At 41.4% G+C, this 19628-nt stretch overlaps 1 protein-coding gene across 1 annotated transcript; it reads left to right on the top strand.

The window, feature by feature from the left end:
* The first annotated feature begins 11490 nt into the window (after positions 1-11490).
* LOC135554200 (RING-box protein 1) lies at positions 11491-14993 on the top strand. Its single transcript, XM_064986344.1, has 5 exons — positions 11491-11621; positions 12307-12385; positions 12463-12533; positions 14456-14541; positions 14768-14993. The coding sequence occupies exons 1-5, from the start codon at positions 11544-11546 to the stop codon at positions 14778-14780; spliced, it is 327 nt and encodes a 108-aa protein (XP_064842416.1). The 5' UTR covers positions 11491-11543; the 3' UTR covers positions 14781-14993.
* Positions 14994-19628: the final 4635 nt, after the last annotated feature.

Here is a 19628-nt window from a genome sequence, read left to right as displayed (position 1 = left end):
GTGGAGTTTAGACCAAAAAGCTCTATTTTTGTCTCATCAGACCACATGACCTTCTCCCATTCCTCCTCTGGATCATCCAGATGGTCATTGGCAAACTTCAGATGGGCCTGGACATGCGCTGGCTTGAGCAGGGGGACCTTGTGTGCGCTGCAGGATTTTAATCCATAATGGCGTAGTCTGTTACTAATGGTTTTCTTTGAGACTGTGGTCCCAGCTCTCTTCAGGTCATTGACCAGGTCCTGCCATGTCGTTTTGGGCTGATCGCTCACCTTCCTCATGATCATTGATGCCCCACGAGGTGAGATCTTGCATGGAGCCCCAGACCGAGGGTGATTGACTGTCATCTTGAACATCACCAAGCTGCTTGCCTATTGTCTAGTAGCCCATCCCAGCCTTGTGCAGGTCTACAATTTTATCCCTGATGTCCTTACACAGCCATTGGCCATTGTGGAGAGGTTGGAGTCTGTTTGATTGAGTGTGTGGACAGGTGTCTTTTATACAGGTAACGAGTTCAAACAGGTGCAGTTAATACAGGTAATGAGTGGAGAACAGGAGGGCTTCTTAAAGAAAAACTAAGAGGTCTGTGAGAGCCGGAATTCTTACTGGTTGGTAGGTGATCGAATACTTATGTCATGCAATAAAATGCTAATGAATGACTTAAAAATCATACAATGTGATTTTCTGGATTTTTGTTTTACAGTTGAAGTGTACCTATAATAAAAATGGTCTGCATGTTTTGTAAGTAGGAAAGCCTGCAAAATCGGCAGTGTATCAAATACATGTTCTCCCCACTGTATACACTTTGTGCAAATGAAGAACAAGGCTGAATATATGTGACATAAGGTTGTTGCATTTTCAGCTGTTACATAACCCTTAGATGCATGTAAATCGATGCACAATGGCTTCTTGCTCATTAAATCTCCTACAACACTAAATCAGTTTCTAACAGTTTTGTTTGATATTCATGTTCCTGACAGAGGTGTGCAAGGATTGGTCCATTGCATGCTTTATCTGATCCTCTACATAACAATTCTGGGTAATGCAGCTCCATGCAATACATGTATGTGCCAGTCAGTGGTGATGTCTTGTGGTAAAGGTATCATCACATCCCAGGTGCAATCTCATTCTGGCACTATCTCTATTTGCACTGGCACTATCTCTGTTTGCAGAGCTCATCGACTGCCACCAGGTGCCAGAACAGGCCTATGGTGTAAGGGTTAGCACTCTGGACTCCAGCATTCTGAATCAAATCTTGGTAGAACCTGACTTTTTACCTTTTCTCTTTTGCTGATACTAATCTTCTCAGAGAGTGGGCCTGCATGGACAGAACCCTGGTCACTGTTAAGAGATACTTTTGACGAGATGGGAAAGTCCATTTTAATTGTGTGCTGCGTTCAAAACAACTGGGAACTCGGAAATCTCCTACTTCCGACTTCAGTGCATTTAAGACAACTGGGAAGCTGTGATTGAGAGTCCCATAGGGTGGCGCACAATTGGCCCAGCATCGTCCGGGTTTAGCTGGGGTAGGATGTCATTGTAAATTAGAATTTGTTCTTAACTGACCTACCTAGTTAAATAAAGGTTAAATAAATAAATATATAAAAATAATAATTCTGACTTTCTTACCTGAAAATCACTGTCATGATTTTACCTATTTTTTTCTGAGTTCCTAGTTGCCTTGAAAGCACCACTATTAATGCCCGTTGTGTACATTGCCCATGTGTCATCAGTAGTTACCACAGCCACAAAGTCCTCCTATAGGGAGGAGGTCAGAGACCTGGCTGTGTAGTGCCAGGACAACAACCTCTTCCACAACATGATCAAGACAAAGGAGATGATTGTGGACTACAGGAAAATGAGGACCGAGCATGCTTCAATTCTCAATCGACAAGACTGCACTGTAGCAGGATGAGAGCTTCAAGTTCCTTGGTGTCCACGTCACCAACAAACTATCATGGTACAAACACACTAAGACAGTCGTGAAGAGGGCACGACAAAGCCTATTCCCCCTCAGATCTTCAAAAGGTTCTACAGCCGCACCATCGAGCGTATCCTGACTGGTTGCATCACTGCCTGGTATGGCAACTGCTCGGCCTCCGACTGCAAGGCACTACAGAGGGTAGTGCGTACGGGCCCAGTACATCCCCGGGGCCAAGCTTCCTGCCATCCAGGATCTCTATACCAGGCGGTGTCAGAGAAAGCCCTAAAAATTGTCAAAGACTCCAGCCACCCTAGTCATGGACTGTTCTCTCTGCTAACGCATGGCAAGCGGTACCGGAGCACCAAGTCTAGGTCCAAAAGGCTTCTTAACAGCTTCAACCCCCAAGCCATAATACTCCTGAACAGCTAATCAAAGGGCTACCCAGACCCCTCTTTTACGCTGCTGCAAGTCTGTTTATTATTATTATTATTTTTTTTTTTAAATTTTCCACCTTTATTTAACCAGGTAGGCTAGTTGAGAACAAGTTCTCATTTACAACTGCGACCTGGCAAAGATAAAGCATAGCAGACAGCAACACACAGAGTTACACATGGAGTAAACAATAAACAAGTCAATAACACAGTAGAATTTTTATTTTTTTATTTTTTTATTTAAAAAAGAGTCTATATACATTGTGTGCAAAAGGCATGAGGAGGTAGGCGAATAATTACAATTTAGCAGATTAACACTGGAGTGATAAATGATCAGATGGTCATGTGCAGGTAGAGATACTGGTGTGCAAAAGAGCAGAAAAGTAAATAAATAAAAACAGTATGGGGATGAGGTAGGTAAATTATTTATGCATAGTCACTTTAACTCTACCTACATGTACATATTAACTCGACTAACCGGTGCCCCTGCACATTGACTCTGTACCGGTACCCCCTGTATAGCCTCGCTATTGTTATTTTACTGCTGCTGTTTAATTATTTGTTACTTTTATTTTCTATTTTTTACTTATCTGTTTTTTACTGAACACTTTTTTTTCTCAACTTCTTAAAACATTGTTGGTTAAGGGCTTGTAAGTAAGTATTTGGCGCATGTGACAAATAACATTTGATTTGATTTTAAACCCCTATTTCTAAAATGTATCTCTTAAAGGTGCAATAAGAAAAGAAATTGCCCCGCAATTTCTTGGTTCCTAAAATTCAAATATTGTATTTTCAGCTGTTTGAAGCTGGTGTACAAAAGTAAAAGATGCGAAAAACAAAACTTAAGAATGGGAAGCAAATGAGAAATACAGATCTATAGCTGCATTTCACGGTTAATTTGATCATCACCCAAAATGTTGCCATCATCTGTTTTCATTACTTTTTACGATATAGTCAATTATGACATTGTGGCTGAACTATCTAGTGGAAATGTCATCAATGGGTTGCATGGTGCATTCTGGGCGATTGTTGGACATGGAGAGTTCTCCTTCAGTAAGTGAATAGATGCTAATTGGGCGATAGCTAAAACAAAAAAACATCAGGATGAATTTCGTCAACAAGAAGTACAACATTACAAATATTTTCCTAGATGTGAGATAATTCACTTGTTCTCTGTAATATCATATAGCTTTAGAATCGTAACATTATGTACTTCCGAGGAAAATAGACAGGTTTCTCAACTCTTGGTGCTTTTAAGACAACTGGAAACTCTGGGGAAAAAAACCTTGGTCAAATCATGACGTCAGTGATTACCACGTTGTACTGTCGGAGCTCTAGAAAGATGCCGGAGTTTCCTCAAATCAAATTTTTATTGGTCACATACACATGGTTAGCAGATGTTAATGCGAGTGTAGCGAAATGCTTGTGCTTCTAGTTCCAACTATGCAGTAATATCATTTCAATATTATCGCTTGCACAGTGCTCCTTGGGATGTTTAAAGCTTGGGAAATCTTTTTGTATCCAAATCCGGCTTTAAACTTCTTCACAACAGTATCTCGGACCTGCCTGGTGTGTTCCTTGTTCTTCATGATGCTCTCTGCGCTTTTAACGGACCTCTGAGACTATCACAGTGCAGGTGCATTTATATCGAGACTTGATTACACACAGGTGGATTGTATTTATCATCATTAGTCATTTAGGTCAACATTGGATCATTCAGAGATCCTCACTGAACTTCTGGAGAGAGTTTGCTGCACTGAAAGTAAAGGGGCTGAATAATTTTGCACGCCCAATTTTTCAGTTTTTGATTTGTTAAAAAAGTTTGAAATATCCAATAAATGTCGTTCCACTTCATGATTGTGTCCCACTTGTTGTTGATTCTTCACAAAAAAATACAGTTTTATATCTTTATGTTTGAAGCCTGAAATGTGGCAAAAGGGGGCCGAATACTTTCGCAAGGCACTGTACTTATTTTATTATTTTGATGATAAAAGATACACATACACAGAAACACATTCTAGGCTATTGATTAGAACTTAGTGTAACGGGTCAACACACTATGGCGCGTGTTACCCAAAATGGGGATTTAAAAGAGCGAGATAAAGAAAGTACACGAGAGAAATATACATTTGGGTGAATTTGTCAGCTATGCTTATTCTAACCCTAGCCTTGCCCTAAACTGCCGCTCTTATGGGTCAGAATATAATGATGTAATTACGTGTGGAAGGTCTCCGTGGACTCCCCGCGTGGACCATTCAGGCTGCTCAATGATGCACTTCTCCGGCGCAACTCTCTGGTTGTCCTCACGATGTCAGTGTCCTTTTGGCTTAGGGGTCTGTTCCCTCGCCCTTGCTCTGGAAGAGCTCTTCTGAGGACAGATAGCTCTGTAGCTCAGAGCTCACAGCGTAGGAATGAAACAGTGTAGATACCACGATTCGATGGGGAGTGGAGGCTAGGTGGTCCGACTTGAATTCACCCGCTTAGACACAGCTACTCATCCGTAGCTTGGGTAGAAAAAGATTTCTTTGTCTTCAAACTTGTGTTGCGTTTTGGGTTTGTTTACTTTTTTAGACCTCGGCTACAGCTTGGGTCACTTAGTGTGATCTGTTAATTCTTCACTCACAGGTTTTATACCCTCGGGTCAGAAGTGCCTTTAGGGCAATTCTCTGGGCGTACCAAGTTAAGGGCAAGGTCTAGATTATACTCAAATCCAATTTTAGACAACTAACTTCACATTTCATCTTTACCAAAACATTCTCTTTGATTTGTACATTTTCCACACAACGTACAATGTATAAACATCAAACATATACTAGGAAAACTCTTAACGTTATAATGTTTTCGTAATAACGTCATCTATTAACCTTTAATAACAAAACAAAAATGACATACATTTTCATATTCCATCTATCGTCATGACCACCATAGTGGCTGACGGAAACCATTGTTCCAAAGTCCCTTTATTGCATCTCCTCCCTGTAAGCCGTTCTGAGGGTGGTTCTCCATATTGAGGGGACACAGGAATGTTGTGTGGCCTACGATTTACCAGGGGCGTGAGGTGTCATAAAACCCCCACATCTTCAGACCCCTAGATCTCTCCTCCTAGATCTCTCCTCCTCTGTTGGGGTTGAGAGATAATCTGTAGGGTTGTGGTCTCCTGTAACCTGACCTGATCAGGACAGTCATGACAGGGTTGACCATTTCAGTTTGTCCGTGATGTGTACAGCGAGGAACTTTAAACTTTCCACCTTCTCCACTACTGTCCCATTGATGTGGATGGGGGGTGCTCCCTCTGCTGTTTCCTGTAGTCCACGATCATCTCCTTTGTATTATTATTATTTATTTATTTATTTTTTAATTTTTACCCCTTTTTCTCCCCAATTTCGTGGTATCCAATTGTTGTAGTAGCTACTATCTTGTCTCATCGCTACAACTCTCGTATGGGCTCGGGAAAGACGAAGGTTGAAAGTCATGCGTCCTCCGATACACAACCCAACCAGCCGCACTGCTTCTTAACACAGCGCACATCCAACCCGGAAGCCAGCCGCACCAATGTGCCGGAGGAAACAATGTGTACCTGGCAACCTTGGTTAGCGCGCACTACGCCCGTCCCGCCACAGGAGTCGCTGGTGCGCGATGAGACAAGGACATCCCTACCGACCAAGCCCTCCCTAACCCGGATGACGCTAGGCCAATTGTGCCCCACGGACCTCCCGGTCGCGGCCGGTTACGACAGAGCCTGGGCGCGAACCCAGAGTCTCTGATGGCACAGCTGGCGCTGCAGTACAGCGCCCTTAACCACTCCGCCACCCGGGAGGCCACTCCTTTGTATTATTGATGTAGAGTGAGAGGTTATTTTCCTGACACCACACTCCGAGGGCCCTCACCTCCTCCCTGTAAGCCGTCTCGTCGTTGTTGGTAATCAGGCCTACCACTAGTTTTGTCTGCAAACTTGATGATTGAGTTGGAAGCGTGTATGGCCACACAGTCATGAGTGAACAGGGAGTACAGGAGAGGGCTGAGAATGCACCCTTGTGGGGCCCCAGTGTTGAGGATCAGCGGGGTGGAGAAGTTGTTATCTATCTTCACCACCTGGGGGCGGCCCATCAGGAAGTCCAGGATCCAGTTGCACAGGGCGGTGTCGAGACCCAGGGTATCGAGCTTGATGACGAGTTTGGAGGGTACAATGGTGTTAAATGCTTAGTTGTAGTCATTGTTTTAGTTTACAATGGAGCCCCAAGTTCCACTCCTCATACCTCTGATACCTCCTTTGTCCCACCTCCCACACATGCGGTGACCTCACCCATTATAACCAGCATGTCCAGTGATACAACCTCTCTTATCATCACCCAGTGCCTGGGCTTACCTCCACTGTACCCGCACCCCATCATACCCTTGTCTGCACATTATGCCCTGAATATATTCTACCACGCCCATAAATCTGCTCATTTTATTCCTTGTTCCCAATGCTCTAGGCGACCAGTTTTGATAGCCTTTAGCCGCACCCTCATCCTACTCCTTCTCTGTTCCTCGGGTGACGTGGAGGTAAACCCAGACCCTGCATGTCCCCAGGCACCCACATTTGTTGACTTCTGTGATCGAAAAAGTCTTGGTTTCATGCATGTCAACATCAGAAGCCTCTCCCTAAGTTTGTTTTACTCACTGCTGAAGCACACTCTGCCAACCCTGATGTCCTTGCCGTGTCTGAATCCTGGCTTAGGAAGGCCACCAAAAATTCTGAGATTTCCATACCCAACTATAACACTTTCCGTCAAGATAGAACTGCCAAAGGGGGAGGAGTTGCAATCTACTGCAGAGATAGCCTGCAAAGTTATGTCATACTTTCCAGGTCTATGCCCAAACAGTTCGAACTTCTAATTTTAAAAATGAATCTCTCCAGAAATGAGTCTCTCACTGTTGCCGCCTGCTACCGACCCGCCTCAGCTCCCAGCTGTGCCCTGGACACCATCTGTGAATTGATCACCCCCCATCTAGCTTCTCTTAGGTGACCTAAACTGGGATATGCTTAACACCCCGGCAGTCCTACAATCTAAGCTAGATGCCCTCAATCTCACACAAATCATCAAGGAACCCACCAGGTACAACCCTAAATCCGTAAACATGGGCACCCTAATAGACATTATCCTGACCAACTTGCCCTCCAAATACACCTCTGCTGTCTTCAATCAGGATCTCAGCGATCACTGCCTCATTGCCTCATCACTGTCAAACGCTCCCTAAAACACTTCTGCGAGCAGGCCTTTCTAATCGACCTGGCCCGGGTATCCTAGAAGGATATTGACCTCATCCCGTCAGTTTAGGATGCCTGGTCATTCTTTAAAAGTAACTGGTTTTCGAGCCGATCACAGGTGCACCTCAGCCACGCTCAAGGTACTAAACGATATCATAACCGCCATCGATAAAAGACAGTACTGTGCAGCCGTCTTCATCGACCTGGTCAAGGCTTCGATTCTGTCAACCACCATATTCTTATCGGCAGACTCAGTAGCCTCGGTTTTTCTAATGACTGCCTTGCTTGGTTCACCAACTACTTTGCAGACAGAGTTCAGTGTGTCAAATTGTAGGGCATGTTGTCCGGTCCTCTGGCAGTCTCTAATGAAGACAGCTTGGCTGTCGAAACGTTGGTATTAAATTTTTGCATCTGAGCTCTAAGAGTGTGCGGCTCTCTTTTATTTTCAAGTTTCTACTCCGCTAGCCAGCACCTCGTCTTAATAGGTGTGCGTTTCTTTTTCTTCTAGATAAGTCTCTATGGAGGTACCACAAGGGTTCAATTCTCAGGCCGACTCTTTTCTCTGTATATATCAAGGATGTTGCTCTTGCTGCGGGCGATTCCCTGATCCACCTCTACGCAGACAACCCCATTCTGTATACTTCTGGCCCTTCCTTGGACACTGTGCTATCTAACCTCCAAACGAGCTTCAATGCCATACAACACTCCTTCCGTGGCCTCCACCTGCTCTTAAACGCTAGTAAAACCAAGTGCATGCTTTTCAACCGTTCGCTGCCTGCACCCGCACGCCCGACTAGCATCACCACCCTGGATGGTTCCGACCTAGAATATGTGGACATCTATAAGTACCTAGGTGTCTGGCTAGACTGCAAACTCTCTTTCCAGACTCATATCAAACATCTCCAATCCAAAATCAAATCTAGAGTCGGCTTTCTATTCCGCAACAAAGCCTCCTTCACTCACGCCGCCAAACTTACCCTAGTAAAACTGACTATCCTACCGATCCTCGACTTCGGCAATGTCATCTACAAAATAGCATCCAATACTCTACTCAGCAAACTGAATGCAGTTTATCACAGTGCCATCTGTTTTGTTACTAAAGCACCTTATACCACCCACCATTGCGACCTGTATGCTCTAGTCGGCTGGCCCTCGCTACATGTTCGTTGCCAGACCCACTGGTTCCAGGTCATCTACAAGTCTATGCTAGGTAAAGCTCCGCCTTATCTCAGTTCACTGGTCACGATGGCAACACCCACCCGTAGCACACGCTCCAGCAGGTGTATCTCACTGATCATCCCTAAAGCCAAAACCTCATTTGGCTGCCTTTCCTTCCAGTTCTCTGCTGCCTGCGACTGGAACGAATTGCAAAAGTTGGAGATTTTTATCTCCCTCACCAACTTTAAACATCTGCTATCTGAGCAGCTAACCGATCGCTGCAGCTGTACATAGTCCATCGGTATATAGCCCACCCAATTTACCTACCTCAGCCCCATACTGTTTTTATTTTATTTACTTTTCTGCTCTTTTGCACACCAGTATCTCTACCTGCACATGTTCATCTGATCATTTATCACTCCAGTGTTAATCTGCTAAATTGTAAATATTCACTCCTAGGGCCTATGTATTGCCTACCTCCTCATGCCTTTTGCACACAGGTCACAGTTGCAAATGAGAACTTGTTCTCAACTAGCCTACCTGGTTAAATAAAGGTGAAAGAAAAAAGAAAAAAAGAAGTTGTTTAATTTGTCTGGGAGCATGTTAGATGAATTTAGTTCTTATGTGTTCATTAACCAATTCAATTAAAATACTCAGTCTGTACCCAGAGTTTGTAAGGTTCTGGGGGAAGTGAAACAGACGGAGACCAGTCAAAAATAGTCAATGACATTTATTCTCGAGAGCTCTGCCCATCATTTCATGTACATTGGTTTATATACCTCTCATTTCGTCATAAATGTCCCTCCTTCTCTCAGACAATGACAAAGCTGCTTTTTAATTCCATTCCAACACATACATATTGCTTATCATATGCTACCACATGTTACACAATCTACTCCAAGGCCAACAATTTCTCCCCTCCCTGGTTGGGGACCAGACATCTTTCCTGTTGTTAGTTTCACTGTTGTCACAAGTTGTCTGTTAACACTTCCTCTTTGCCTACGTACAAACATTCTTCATTAAACAGCATAGAATTCTGTTAGTTATAATCCTGCGTTAAATGTATACATCATTTAGTCATTATTCATAAAATCCCATAACAGAGTAAGACGTCGATTTCCGCAACGGGGCTGGTTTTCTTTTTGTAATCCGTGATTGACTTTAGACCCTGCCACATACGTCTAGTGTTTGAGCCGTTGAATTACGACTCTACGTTGTCTCTTTTACTGACGTTTTGCTTGTTTGATTGCCTCGCGCATTCGCATATGCTGATATAATTTCGGGAGAATTGATCTTAGTTTTGCTTTGTTAAAATCCCCAGCTACAACAAATGCAGCCTCAGGATGTATGGTTTCCAGTTTACAAAGAGTCCAGTAAAGTTGTTTCAGGGCCGTCGAGGTATCTGCTTGGGGGGGATATACATGGCTGTGACTATAATCAAAGAGAATTCTCTTGGAAGATAATGCGGTCGGGCATTTGATTGTAAGGAATTATAGGTCAGTTGAACAAAAGGAATTGAGTTCCTGTAATGTTGTTGTGATTACACCATGAGTCGTTAATCATAAGGCATACACCCCCGCCCTTCTTCTTACCAGAGAGATGTTTGTTTCTGTCGGCGCGATTGCATGAAGGAACCGGGTGGCTGTACTGACTCTGACAACATATCCTGAGTGAGCCATGTTTCTGTGAAACAGAGAAGGTTACAATCTCTGATGGCATGGGAACTCGTGCCCTAATTTCATTCATTTTGTTATCTAGAGATTGGACATTGGTGAGTCTGACCAGTAGGCCTTCTGAGTCTGACCAGTAGGCTGCTACGTTTGCCTCTCCTGCGGCTACTGCGTTGTTTTGGGTCGGCCTCTGGGATAAGATCGCATGTCCAGAGTGGAGGCCCGAACAAAGGATCCTTTTCGGGAATGACGTATTCCTGGTCGTAATGATGGTAAATTGACATCACTTTTATATCCAATAGTTTTTCCCAGCTGTATGTAATAACACCCTAGATTTTCTGGGCTAACAATGTAAGAAATAGTACATAAAAAAACGAATAACTGCATAGTTTTCTAAGAACCTGAAGCGAGGCGACCATCTCTATTGGTACCATCTTGAAAAGGGACTTGGAATGCTGAGTTGGATGACCCTTCAGAACGATTTTCCATAGTTGGAGTTAGTTTTTTCCGGGTTCCCAGTTCAGTTGTCTTGAACGCACTGAAGTCGCGAGTCAGATGTTTCTGGTTCCCATTTGTTTTGAACAAGGCATGCCAACTCGGGAACTCGGGCCTCTTGCCCCGTACAAAACAATTGGAACTCGGTAATCTCAGAATTCAGCGCATTTAAAACAATTGGGAACTCGGAAAAAATGAACTCAGACTGGGAAAAATCTATTTCAATGGTAATCCAACTCGGAATTCCACTCGGGCCTCTTTCTAGAGCTCCAATTTTCTGACCTGAAGATCACTGACGTCATGATTTCACCTCTATTTTTCCGAGTTCCCATGCCATGTTCAAAACAACTGAAACTTGGAAAAATACAAAGCCAAATCATGACGTCAGGGATCTTCAGGTCGGAAATTCGTAGCTCTACAAAGGTTCCCAGTACCCCGTTTTTTGAGAAGGGATTACTTTATTAATTTAGCAACTATGTGACGCAGCATGACAACGTCAGCACGATTGGTCGACATTCTGCTGGGTGGAGGATTACGTCAACTAGTCATATACCAATGGGATGTCTATCTCCTTCTTTCTCTAATATCTCTATTCACACGAAAGTTCGATTGTCAACATGGCGGCAGCGATGGATGTTGATACCCCAAGCGCCACGAATAGTGGAGCAAGCAAGAAACGTTTTGAAGTGAAGAAGGTATTTATTTTTCAAATAAATCATAGCAACATTTTAGACATATTGTAAGGTTCGATATTATCATAGGGTTAATACGGGTTTGGGTACAATCTCCGCGCGATTAGTTAGCATAATTTGCTAGCTCGCGAGCTAGCTGAAACTTGACAGTCCCTGTTTGGCTGTATCTAATTTTGAGGAGTGAGTTTGCGTTTCACTTGTAGGGCTGATCGCGACCTAATCAGTTAACTAATCTCACTGTTTGTGGTAATAGTAGCTAGCCAACCACTAAGTTCAGCTTTAGATGCATTGACATTATACGAAAACAATGACTAGCTAATTTGTTCAACTGGCTAAAGTTGACGTTAGCTTCCTAGTTGGCTTGCTAAAATGACAGGGCCCAGTTGCACTTGTGAGGTTGTCTATTTATTGACACTGAATGAGTGAAAAATTATGAATCTAACACTAACATTTTTACCCTGGCATTGTTTGTGATCAATGTGGATAGTAAAATAGGCTTAACTTGTCTGATCAAATGCAGTAGTGATTTGGATGACAAAATGTCTCCTGACACCAGATTAACATGAATAAATTGTGAATAACAATATGCTCCTTTTTTTCTTTACATATTTGAAACAACATCAATATCAAGCAAATACTAACTGCCAGTGATATGATCATCATTTCATGTGACTCTTCTTCTTTATAGTGGAATGCAGTGGCACTTTGGGCCTGGGACATTGTGGTGGACAACTGTGCCATCTGTAGGAATCACATTATGGATCTCTGTGAGTATGCCATTAACATTATTTGACTACTGGGTTAATAAAAGGTGTGTGTTACACATTTCTCTTGTCCTCCATAGGCATAGAGTGCCAGGCTAACCAGGCCTCTGCCACATCAGAGGAGTGCACCGTAGCCTGGGGAGTCTGCAACGTGAGTCAGACTTATTTGCTTTTGTATATTTTTCATACATCCTGATCAGTTAGATTGTAAAGTTCAGTTTGAGAGTATTGAAAGAACAACCGCATGATCTAAACTAATCTGCATTATATTGAACTACCCTAAAAGTATTGAATTTTTGAATGTATATTTTGAGCTGTGTTCGAATAGTCATACTAACCCACTAACCATACTATTGGTGACATAAATTGAGTATGTAGTATGCTTATTGGTCATAGTATGGATATAATTCCAGGATGTCGTACTACATTTGCAAAAATACAAATTATACAAGCAGTGGACACTCTTTCTGTGCTTTTTTGGCCCATAAGGCAATTTTTCAGAAAATGGGCATGGCTTCAGTGTTTTCAGATTTGAAGTAAATGGCAGGAAAATATGCAGCCAAAGTCCGAGAGCGTATATACAAATTCCTTGCTTTAACTAATTATTACAAATGTTGAGCAATGTAATAAAGTCATGACTTTTCAAAAAAGTTACGTTACATGTTCCTATTTCGCAACAAAGCCTCCATCACTCACGCTGCCAACATACTCTCGTAAAACTGACTATCCTACTGATCCTCGACTTCGGCGATGTCATTTACAAAATAGCTTCCAAAACTCTACTCAGCAAATTGGATGCAGTCTATCACAGTGCCATCTGTTTTGTCACCACAGCCCCATATACCACCCACCACTGCGACCTGTTTGCTCTCGTTGGCTGGCTGTCACTACATATTTGTCACCAGACCCACTGGCTCTGGGTAATCTATAAGTCTTTGCTAGGTAAAGCCCCGCCTTATCTCAGCTCACTGGTCACGATAACAACACCCACCTGTAGCTCACGCTCCAGCAGGTATATCTTACTGGTCATCCCCAAAGCCAACACCTCTCCTTTGGCTGCCTTTCCATACAGTTCTTTGCTGCCAATGACTGGAATGAATTGCAAAAATTGCTGTAGTTGGAGACTTATATCTCACTCACTAACTTTAAACAGCTATCTGGGCAGCTCACCGATCTCTGCAGCTGTACACAGCCCACACTATACTTAGGCACAGCATAGCATTACAGCAGTATGTAATGGTATGTTAGCTAGTTGGCTACTAATACATCGATCTTGCCAAGCAGTATATTAACTATAATCTAACGAACTACACAATGTTTGACTTGATTATTCACGTAATTCTTAGCTAAGTGTTATAGTCGTTGTGCGTTCTCAATGGACATGGTTAATTCTGAATAAGAATAACTGATGAATTTACAAATGCTCAACACCTGATGAATATATGGCCAGTGTCAGTAAACGTCCGGGGAAAAAAGCGTCATTAAATTGTTGCCAGCAGCACATTTAGTCACCAACGCCCTGGATAACATGAAAACAGCCTAACCAGCTCTGCTATGCCTGAGTAACATGGTCAGTGAGGTGTTCTCTTTTGTGTCTGGAAATGGCTCACAAGCTAGCCACCGTTTTCCAATCAGTTTGTGTGCTTGACTGCCGTTGTGAGGTCAGAAGGCTCGGCTCAACCCTATTCCTCTGCCAGAGCGTCCAGTGACACGCTCCGAGAGCGAAACGCTCTGAATTTATGAGCGGACAATCTGACAACGCTCTGATTTTTCGAACACCCAGAGCGCACTCTGGCACTCCAGATTGAATTCACGAACACTCATGAAATTGTAAAATGTCAAGCTAGTCATTTGTTGTGCTAACAAGCTAGCGAGAGGTGGCGTAGCAACTGCATCAACTTCCAAGTAGACGGGCGAAGCGCGAGTATGCTCAACTGAAAGAATACCGTTCGTTTACAGTTTACTAAAATTAAATAGTGTATGTACTCATTAAGTATGTAGTATACAGTATGTGTATTCTAACACAACTGTTGTCTTGGTTTGCTGTTATGTTAATAATATCTTCTCTCCCAGCATGCATTCCATTTCCACTGTATCTCTCGTTGGTTGAAGACCAGGCAGGTGTGCCCCCTAGACAACAGGGAGTGGGAGTTTCAGAAGTGAGTGTCAATTTGATTCATAACACTTATTCAAAACACTACTCCATGGTCCTAGTGAAAATGCTATCTATCAGAGCTGCAGTATGCTTGGCTTTTGGGGAAATAAATGGATGATTAAAAACAACAGCCATGTGTCCATGTTACTGGTGCTAATGTATTATTCATTGTAGATGAGTTGTGTATGTCAAACAGTTAATAACTAACACTCCCTTTCCCTCTCTTACAGATATGGACACTAGGTGCAATACTCTGGACCATTACTTGGGCTTCTGCAAGTTTCATGCTTTCTGTTGCTTTCTCCTTCTTCGTATGATAGACTCCACTTTGAGTACATTGCAAATATTGAGGACATCCACCCCCACATCTCATTGTTTTAGGCTTGCGGGAAAACAGTATTTTTTTAAGTTGAATTTGCAATGTTGTAAATTATAAATAAACAATGTTCTGTGTAACTGCCTCGATTTGGAATTGAGGACTAGACATGGAAATACAATTTTAGAAATACCACGTAGGCCATCATTGTAAATAAGAATTTGTTCTTAACTGACTTACCAAGTTAAATTAAGGGATTTTTCTAATGATTAGATTTAAAAAAAATAGTGTTGGAAGTTACAGATCATTGGCTGAAAGACCAAATTAACTAAACATTTTTGTAAGATGAAATTATTCATAATGTAAAGTTGCACTGTGCACAAATCGCTCTGCATTTCCTGGTTGCTAAAACCCTAATAGTTCACTTAATTTCAGTTAGTGGAAAAACAAGTTAATATACTGTAGATAAATATTGTACCTTCTAAATCGTTGTGAAATATTTTCCATATGCAAAAATTGTTTCAGTTGTGTGAAGCTAGTGTACAAAATTGAAAGTAAGACACAACTTAAGAACGGGAAGCATAGAAATAGCGCACATGGAACATATCTACAGCTTCTTAGACTTGCTTTCAAGGAGAATACAACATCTATAACTCATATTTATTTGAATTTGGTCAGGCCACCCAAAAAGTTACATATTGCCACTAACACAAATGACCACATCCAGATAGCTTGCAGTCCCATTTTCTATTTGCTATGATTCTTTGTGAATGACGGTCATAATGCCACATTGATTATACTTTAGCTGCTGAGACTACAGTAGTGGTCGATGTGGTTTGTTATCGGACTGGATGGAGGGTAGACCTTTCCAGAACCTCTCATCCCCAAAAGGGAGCCATTCATTGCGGGAGGCAATTTTGAAGAAGATATTTCATGGAGCGAGCATGCACTGTGTGAGGAGCTGGCTCATGGTCCTCCTGGAATCAGACACCTTATTGACAGCAACAGCTCATGGTCCTCCTGGAATCAGACACCTTATCGATAGCAACAGCTCATGGTCCTCCTGGAATCAGACACCTTATCGATAGCAACAGCTCATGGTCCTCCTGGAATCAGACACCTTATCGATAGCAACAGCTCATGGTCCTCCTGGAATCAGATGGTTTTTTTTTTGACTCAATGGAGGAACGTAGTCCGAGAAATGCTGATGAATGTCTTGCTCGAGCTGTGTATGCAACTGGTTCACCTCTGATGCTCACAGGCAATGTGTATAATAGTCACCGGCAGAAGTTGACCTTGTGAGACCGGGGTATAGTTGGTTTTATATTCAAACATTCAGACATTCGCTTTAAGCCATTTTAAGAATGTAAAAATCAATAACTAATTCACCATTTGTCACAGAATCATCAAGCTAGATATGATTTAATCTATGAATGTCTAGCATTCTTAAACATTGCTTTGAGTAGAAATTCCAGTTTTGATTTGATAAAAATACATAAAATCTCATATTGCATTTAAAGATTAAATCTAAATCAGTGATTGTCTCAGAAAAAAGTGAAAATATGCATTTATTTGCAATAACTTTAAAGAAATGTTAATTTCAAGTGCAATTTGTTCTATATGAAGTTAGACAATATTTGCATAAAGTGGTACAATGTTTACAATCTTACATTTTATGCCAAATCAATGTTCGCAACAGTTCCACATTTTAAAGTAGTTACAAGGCACAACAGTCATTTATTTATACATCTCTAATTTAACAGCAAAGAGGCCCCTTCCAATCATTTTCTATTTTGGCTTAGTTGAAGTCCTTCTTTGTCATCCCCAGACAAGCTGAATGGTACCATCTCTGGCACACAGCATTCTATTTGCAGTATTAAAAACATTAAATGGGGTTATGCTTATTTACATGTAAATTACAGTTCTGGGATACTCAAATTCTGTTAGATGCTTTTACAATTAGGAACATTTTCAAATTGAATTACTTTAAATTACATGCATTTGACCACAACCCTGACAGCAGCACACACAACTGTGGTGTTAATCATCGTTGAGTATTCAGGCAATATAAATCATATAGTAATAAAGACATACATTTGCAAAAAATGTATGTGTTGATAAAAAAGGTATCACACATCAATGTTTTAATATCAAAAATGATGATAATGGCAGTCTTTGACATCCAAATCAGTTAAATCGTCACTTGTGCCAAATACGTGTGCCTATTACAATGAATTGCTGCCATAGTATGTATCTAGTATCTCTCATAGTAGAGTAATGAAATATAGTAATGATAATAGAACATGAGAGCATTAACGGGTTGCAAAGGGGACGGAAATGTTCCATGGGAAGTTAAGACCGGGAATTTAGCTTAAATTCATCAAAAAAGTTTGCTTATAAAAGTTAACCTTTTTTGTGGGATACACATAAGGCAATTCCAGGTCTTGTGGCATTTTTTGGTTAAACAATTCCTAATAAAATGGAATTGCAACCCTCTGAATGCACAGTGTATTCTTCCATCAAATGTGCAGTGCACTCTTCCATCACATGTACAGATGATTCTCAAGATCTTGAACACTAATGAGATGCTATTGAGCCCAGACTACTACACTGTCTGAGCCAAGCACTAGATGCTTTCTGGTAAGTTTTGATTACAATACTGGGTGGGGTGAATATATTTTATATGACATACATGATTTTTTTGTTAATGAGTAAATAGTAGCCTACAGCAAAGTGTGTTTAAATCATTTCTAACTTGTTAACAGTTTCTGCTCGTTCGTTTTTGCTACCTGAGTGTTAATTCAGCTGTTTACATACATGTTTCATTTTAAAACATTTATCTTAGGAAGTTGTTTAATCCAACTGCTTAACTATTTATCTGTACATGGAATTGTATTTTTTTAAATTTAAATTAGCTCCCTTTTTTCTGATCTTCACAGGAAAATGCCATGGGCACTATCTGATGTGTGGAGACATTTCACTGCAAGAGGATCCTTGATGGGGCTGTCACCATAGCAGCACCCATCTGTAACACACGCTCCAGCAGGTATAGCTCACTGGTCACCCCCAAAGCCAATTCCTCCTTTGGCCTGCCTTTCCTTCCAGTTCTCTGCTGCCAATGACTGGAACGAACTGCAAAAATCACAAGCTGGAGACATATCTCCCTCACTAGCTTTAAGCACAAGCTGTTAGAGCAGCTCACAGATCACTGCGCCTGTACATAGCCCATCTGTAAATAGCCCATCCAACTCCCTCATCCCCATACTGTATTTATTTATCTTTTTCCTTTGCACCCCAGTATCTCTACTTGCACATTCATCTTCTTTACATCTACCATTCCAGTGTTTAATAGCTATATTGTAATTACTTTGCCACCATTGCCTTACCTCCCTTATCTTACCTCATTAGCACACACTGTATATAGACTTCTTCTACTTTATTATTGACTATGTTTATTTATTCCATGTGTAACTCTGTGTTGTTGTATGTGTCGAACTGCTTTGCTTTATCTTGGCCAGGTCACAGTTGTAAATGAGAACTTGTTCTCAACTAGCGTACCTGGTTAAATAAATAAAGGTGAAATAAAAAAAAAAAATGCTCAAGTGGTGGACATTGAGGATTTCCAGGGAGAAGACATGGACGCCTGAGAGGAATACAACCAAAGCATCATTTTACAGATGTATATTGACAACGTTTTTGGGAGATGCGATGGATCATTGGGATCATTCAATATTCTCTTTCTTTTGTTCAGTGAAATCATCCCATGTGAAGAGTCAACTCATTTAATTAAACTACTTTTCATAACTAAATTTTTTTTAAATTTCTATTGCAAGGAGTTAATCTATTGCAATTGTCTATTTATGATAAGGTAAAATGTTTGTTTCTGTCTCCATATGATATGGTAAATATATCCAATGCAAAAGACATTACATTTAAATGGTATTAATATTATTTTGCATATATTTCCGTTAATTCCCATTTATTCCTGTTAATTCCCACAGAAAATTTCCACCTCTGAATATTCCCCAAAATGTGCAACCCTAGAAATAACACAAGGATAACCCTGCTAAAAAGTTTCAAGACAAAGTTTCTTACTTCTAAATTCCTTGAAGGATGAAACTACGAGTTCTCATAGCTTAATATTATATTACACCATGATGACAAACCCAGTTGGTCAGATTATCATAATTTTTCTCTGAATGATGCAAAGCACACATTGAGCAGTCTTGATATGCATTGAAGACTGTAAACAAAAGAGGACCACATTTGTATGCATTGTTGACACATTTAAAGACACTTTCTGGAACCATTAGTTCTAATGGTTGTGCTTCAAAGACAAAATCTGTCCCTCACAGTTGCATGCTACATTGTTCTCTCGCTGTCTGTGCTTTGCCCCCTTCCCACGCCCTGTAGCAAACGGTTCCCCAAAGATCGTTTTTATGCTTTACACAACCCATTGGAGCCAGAAGTATACCTGAAAACAAATGTTTTATACCCCAAATGTTTTATACCCCTGTTATTCCCAGAACACATTCTGGAAAGGCTATAGATACACTGGTCACTTTATTAGGTACAACCCCCTTTGCGTCTGAAACAGTGTGAATTCAAAACGGTTGATTAAACTGAGTAAGGAGATAGACTGATCAAGTTTTTAAGTCCAGTTGGAGTTTACTACAGTCAGTACAAGTTGAGTGTTGGAATTATAAAAAAAAACTGTTTTTCTGAGTTACAAAAGACCATCACAGACTGTGCTGTCACTTTGCACACTCTAAAGT

Source organism: Oncorhynchus masou, chromosome 14 (genome assembly GCF_036934945.1).
Source record: "Oncorhynchus masou masou isolate Uvic2021 chromosome 14, UVic_Omas_1.1, whole genome shotgun sequence".
Taxonomy (NCBI): Eukaryota; Metazoa; Chordata; class Actinopteri; order Salmoniformes; family Salmonidae; genus Oncorhynchus; species Oncorhynchus masou.
This window is presented reverse-complemented; position numbering and strand designations above follow the sequence as displayed.

Excerpts from the sequence above, each read along its gene's own strand:
- LOC135554200 (XM_064986344.1), top strand. The coding sequence starts at position 11,544 with ATGGCGGCAGCGATGGATGTTGATACCCCAAGCGCCACGAATAGTGGA. Across the intron at positions 11,622-12,306 it reads AACGTTTTGAAGTGAAGAAG|TGGAATGCAGTGGCACTTTG; the intron begins GTATTTATTTTT and ends TCTTCTTTATAG. Across the intron at positions 12,534-14,455 it reads TAGCCTGGGGAGTCTGCAAC|CATGCATTCCATTTCCACTG; the intron begins GTGAGTCAGACT and ends CTTCTCTCCCAG.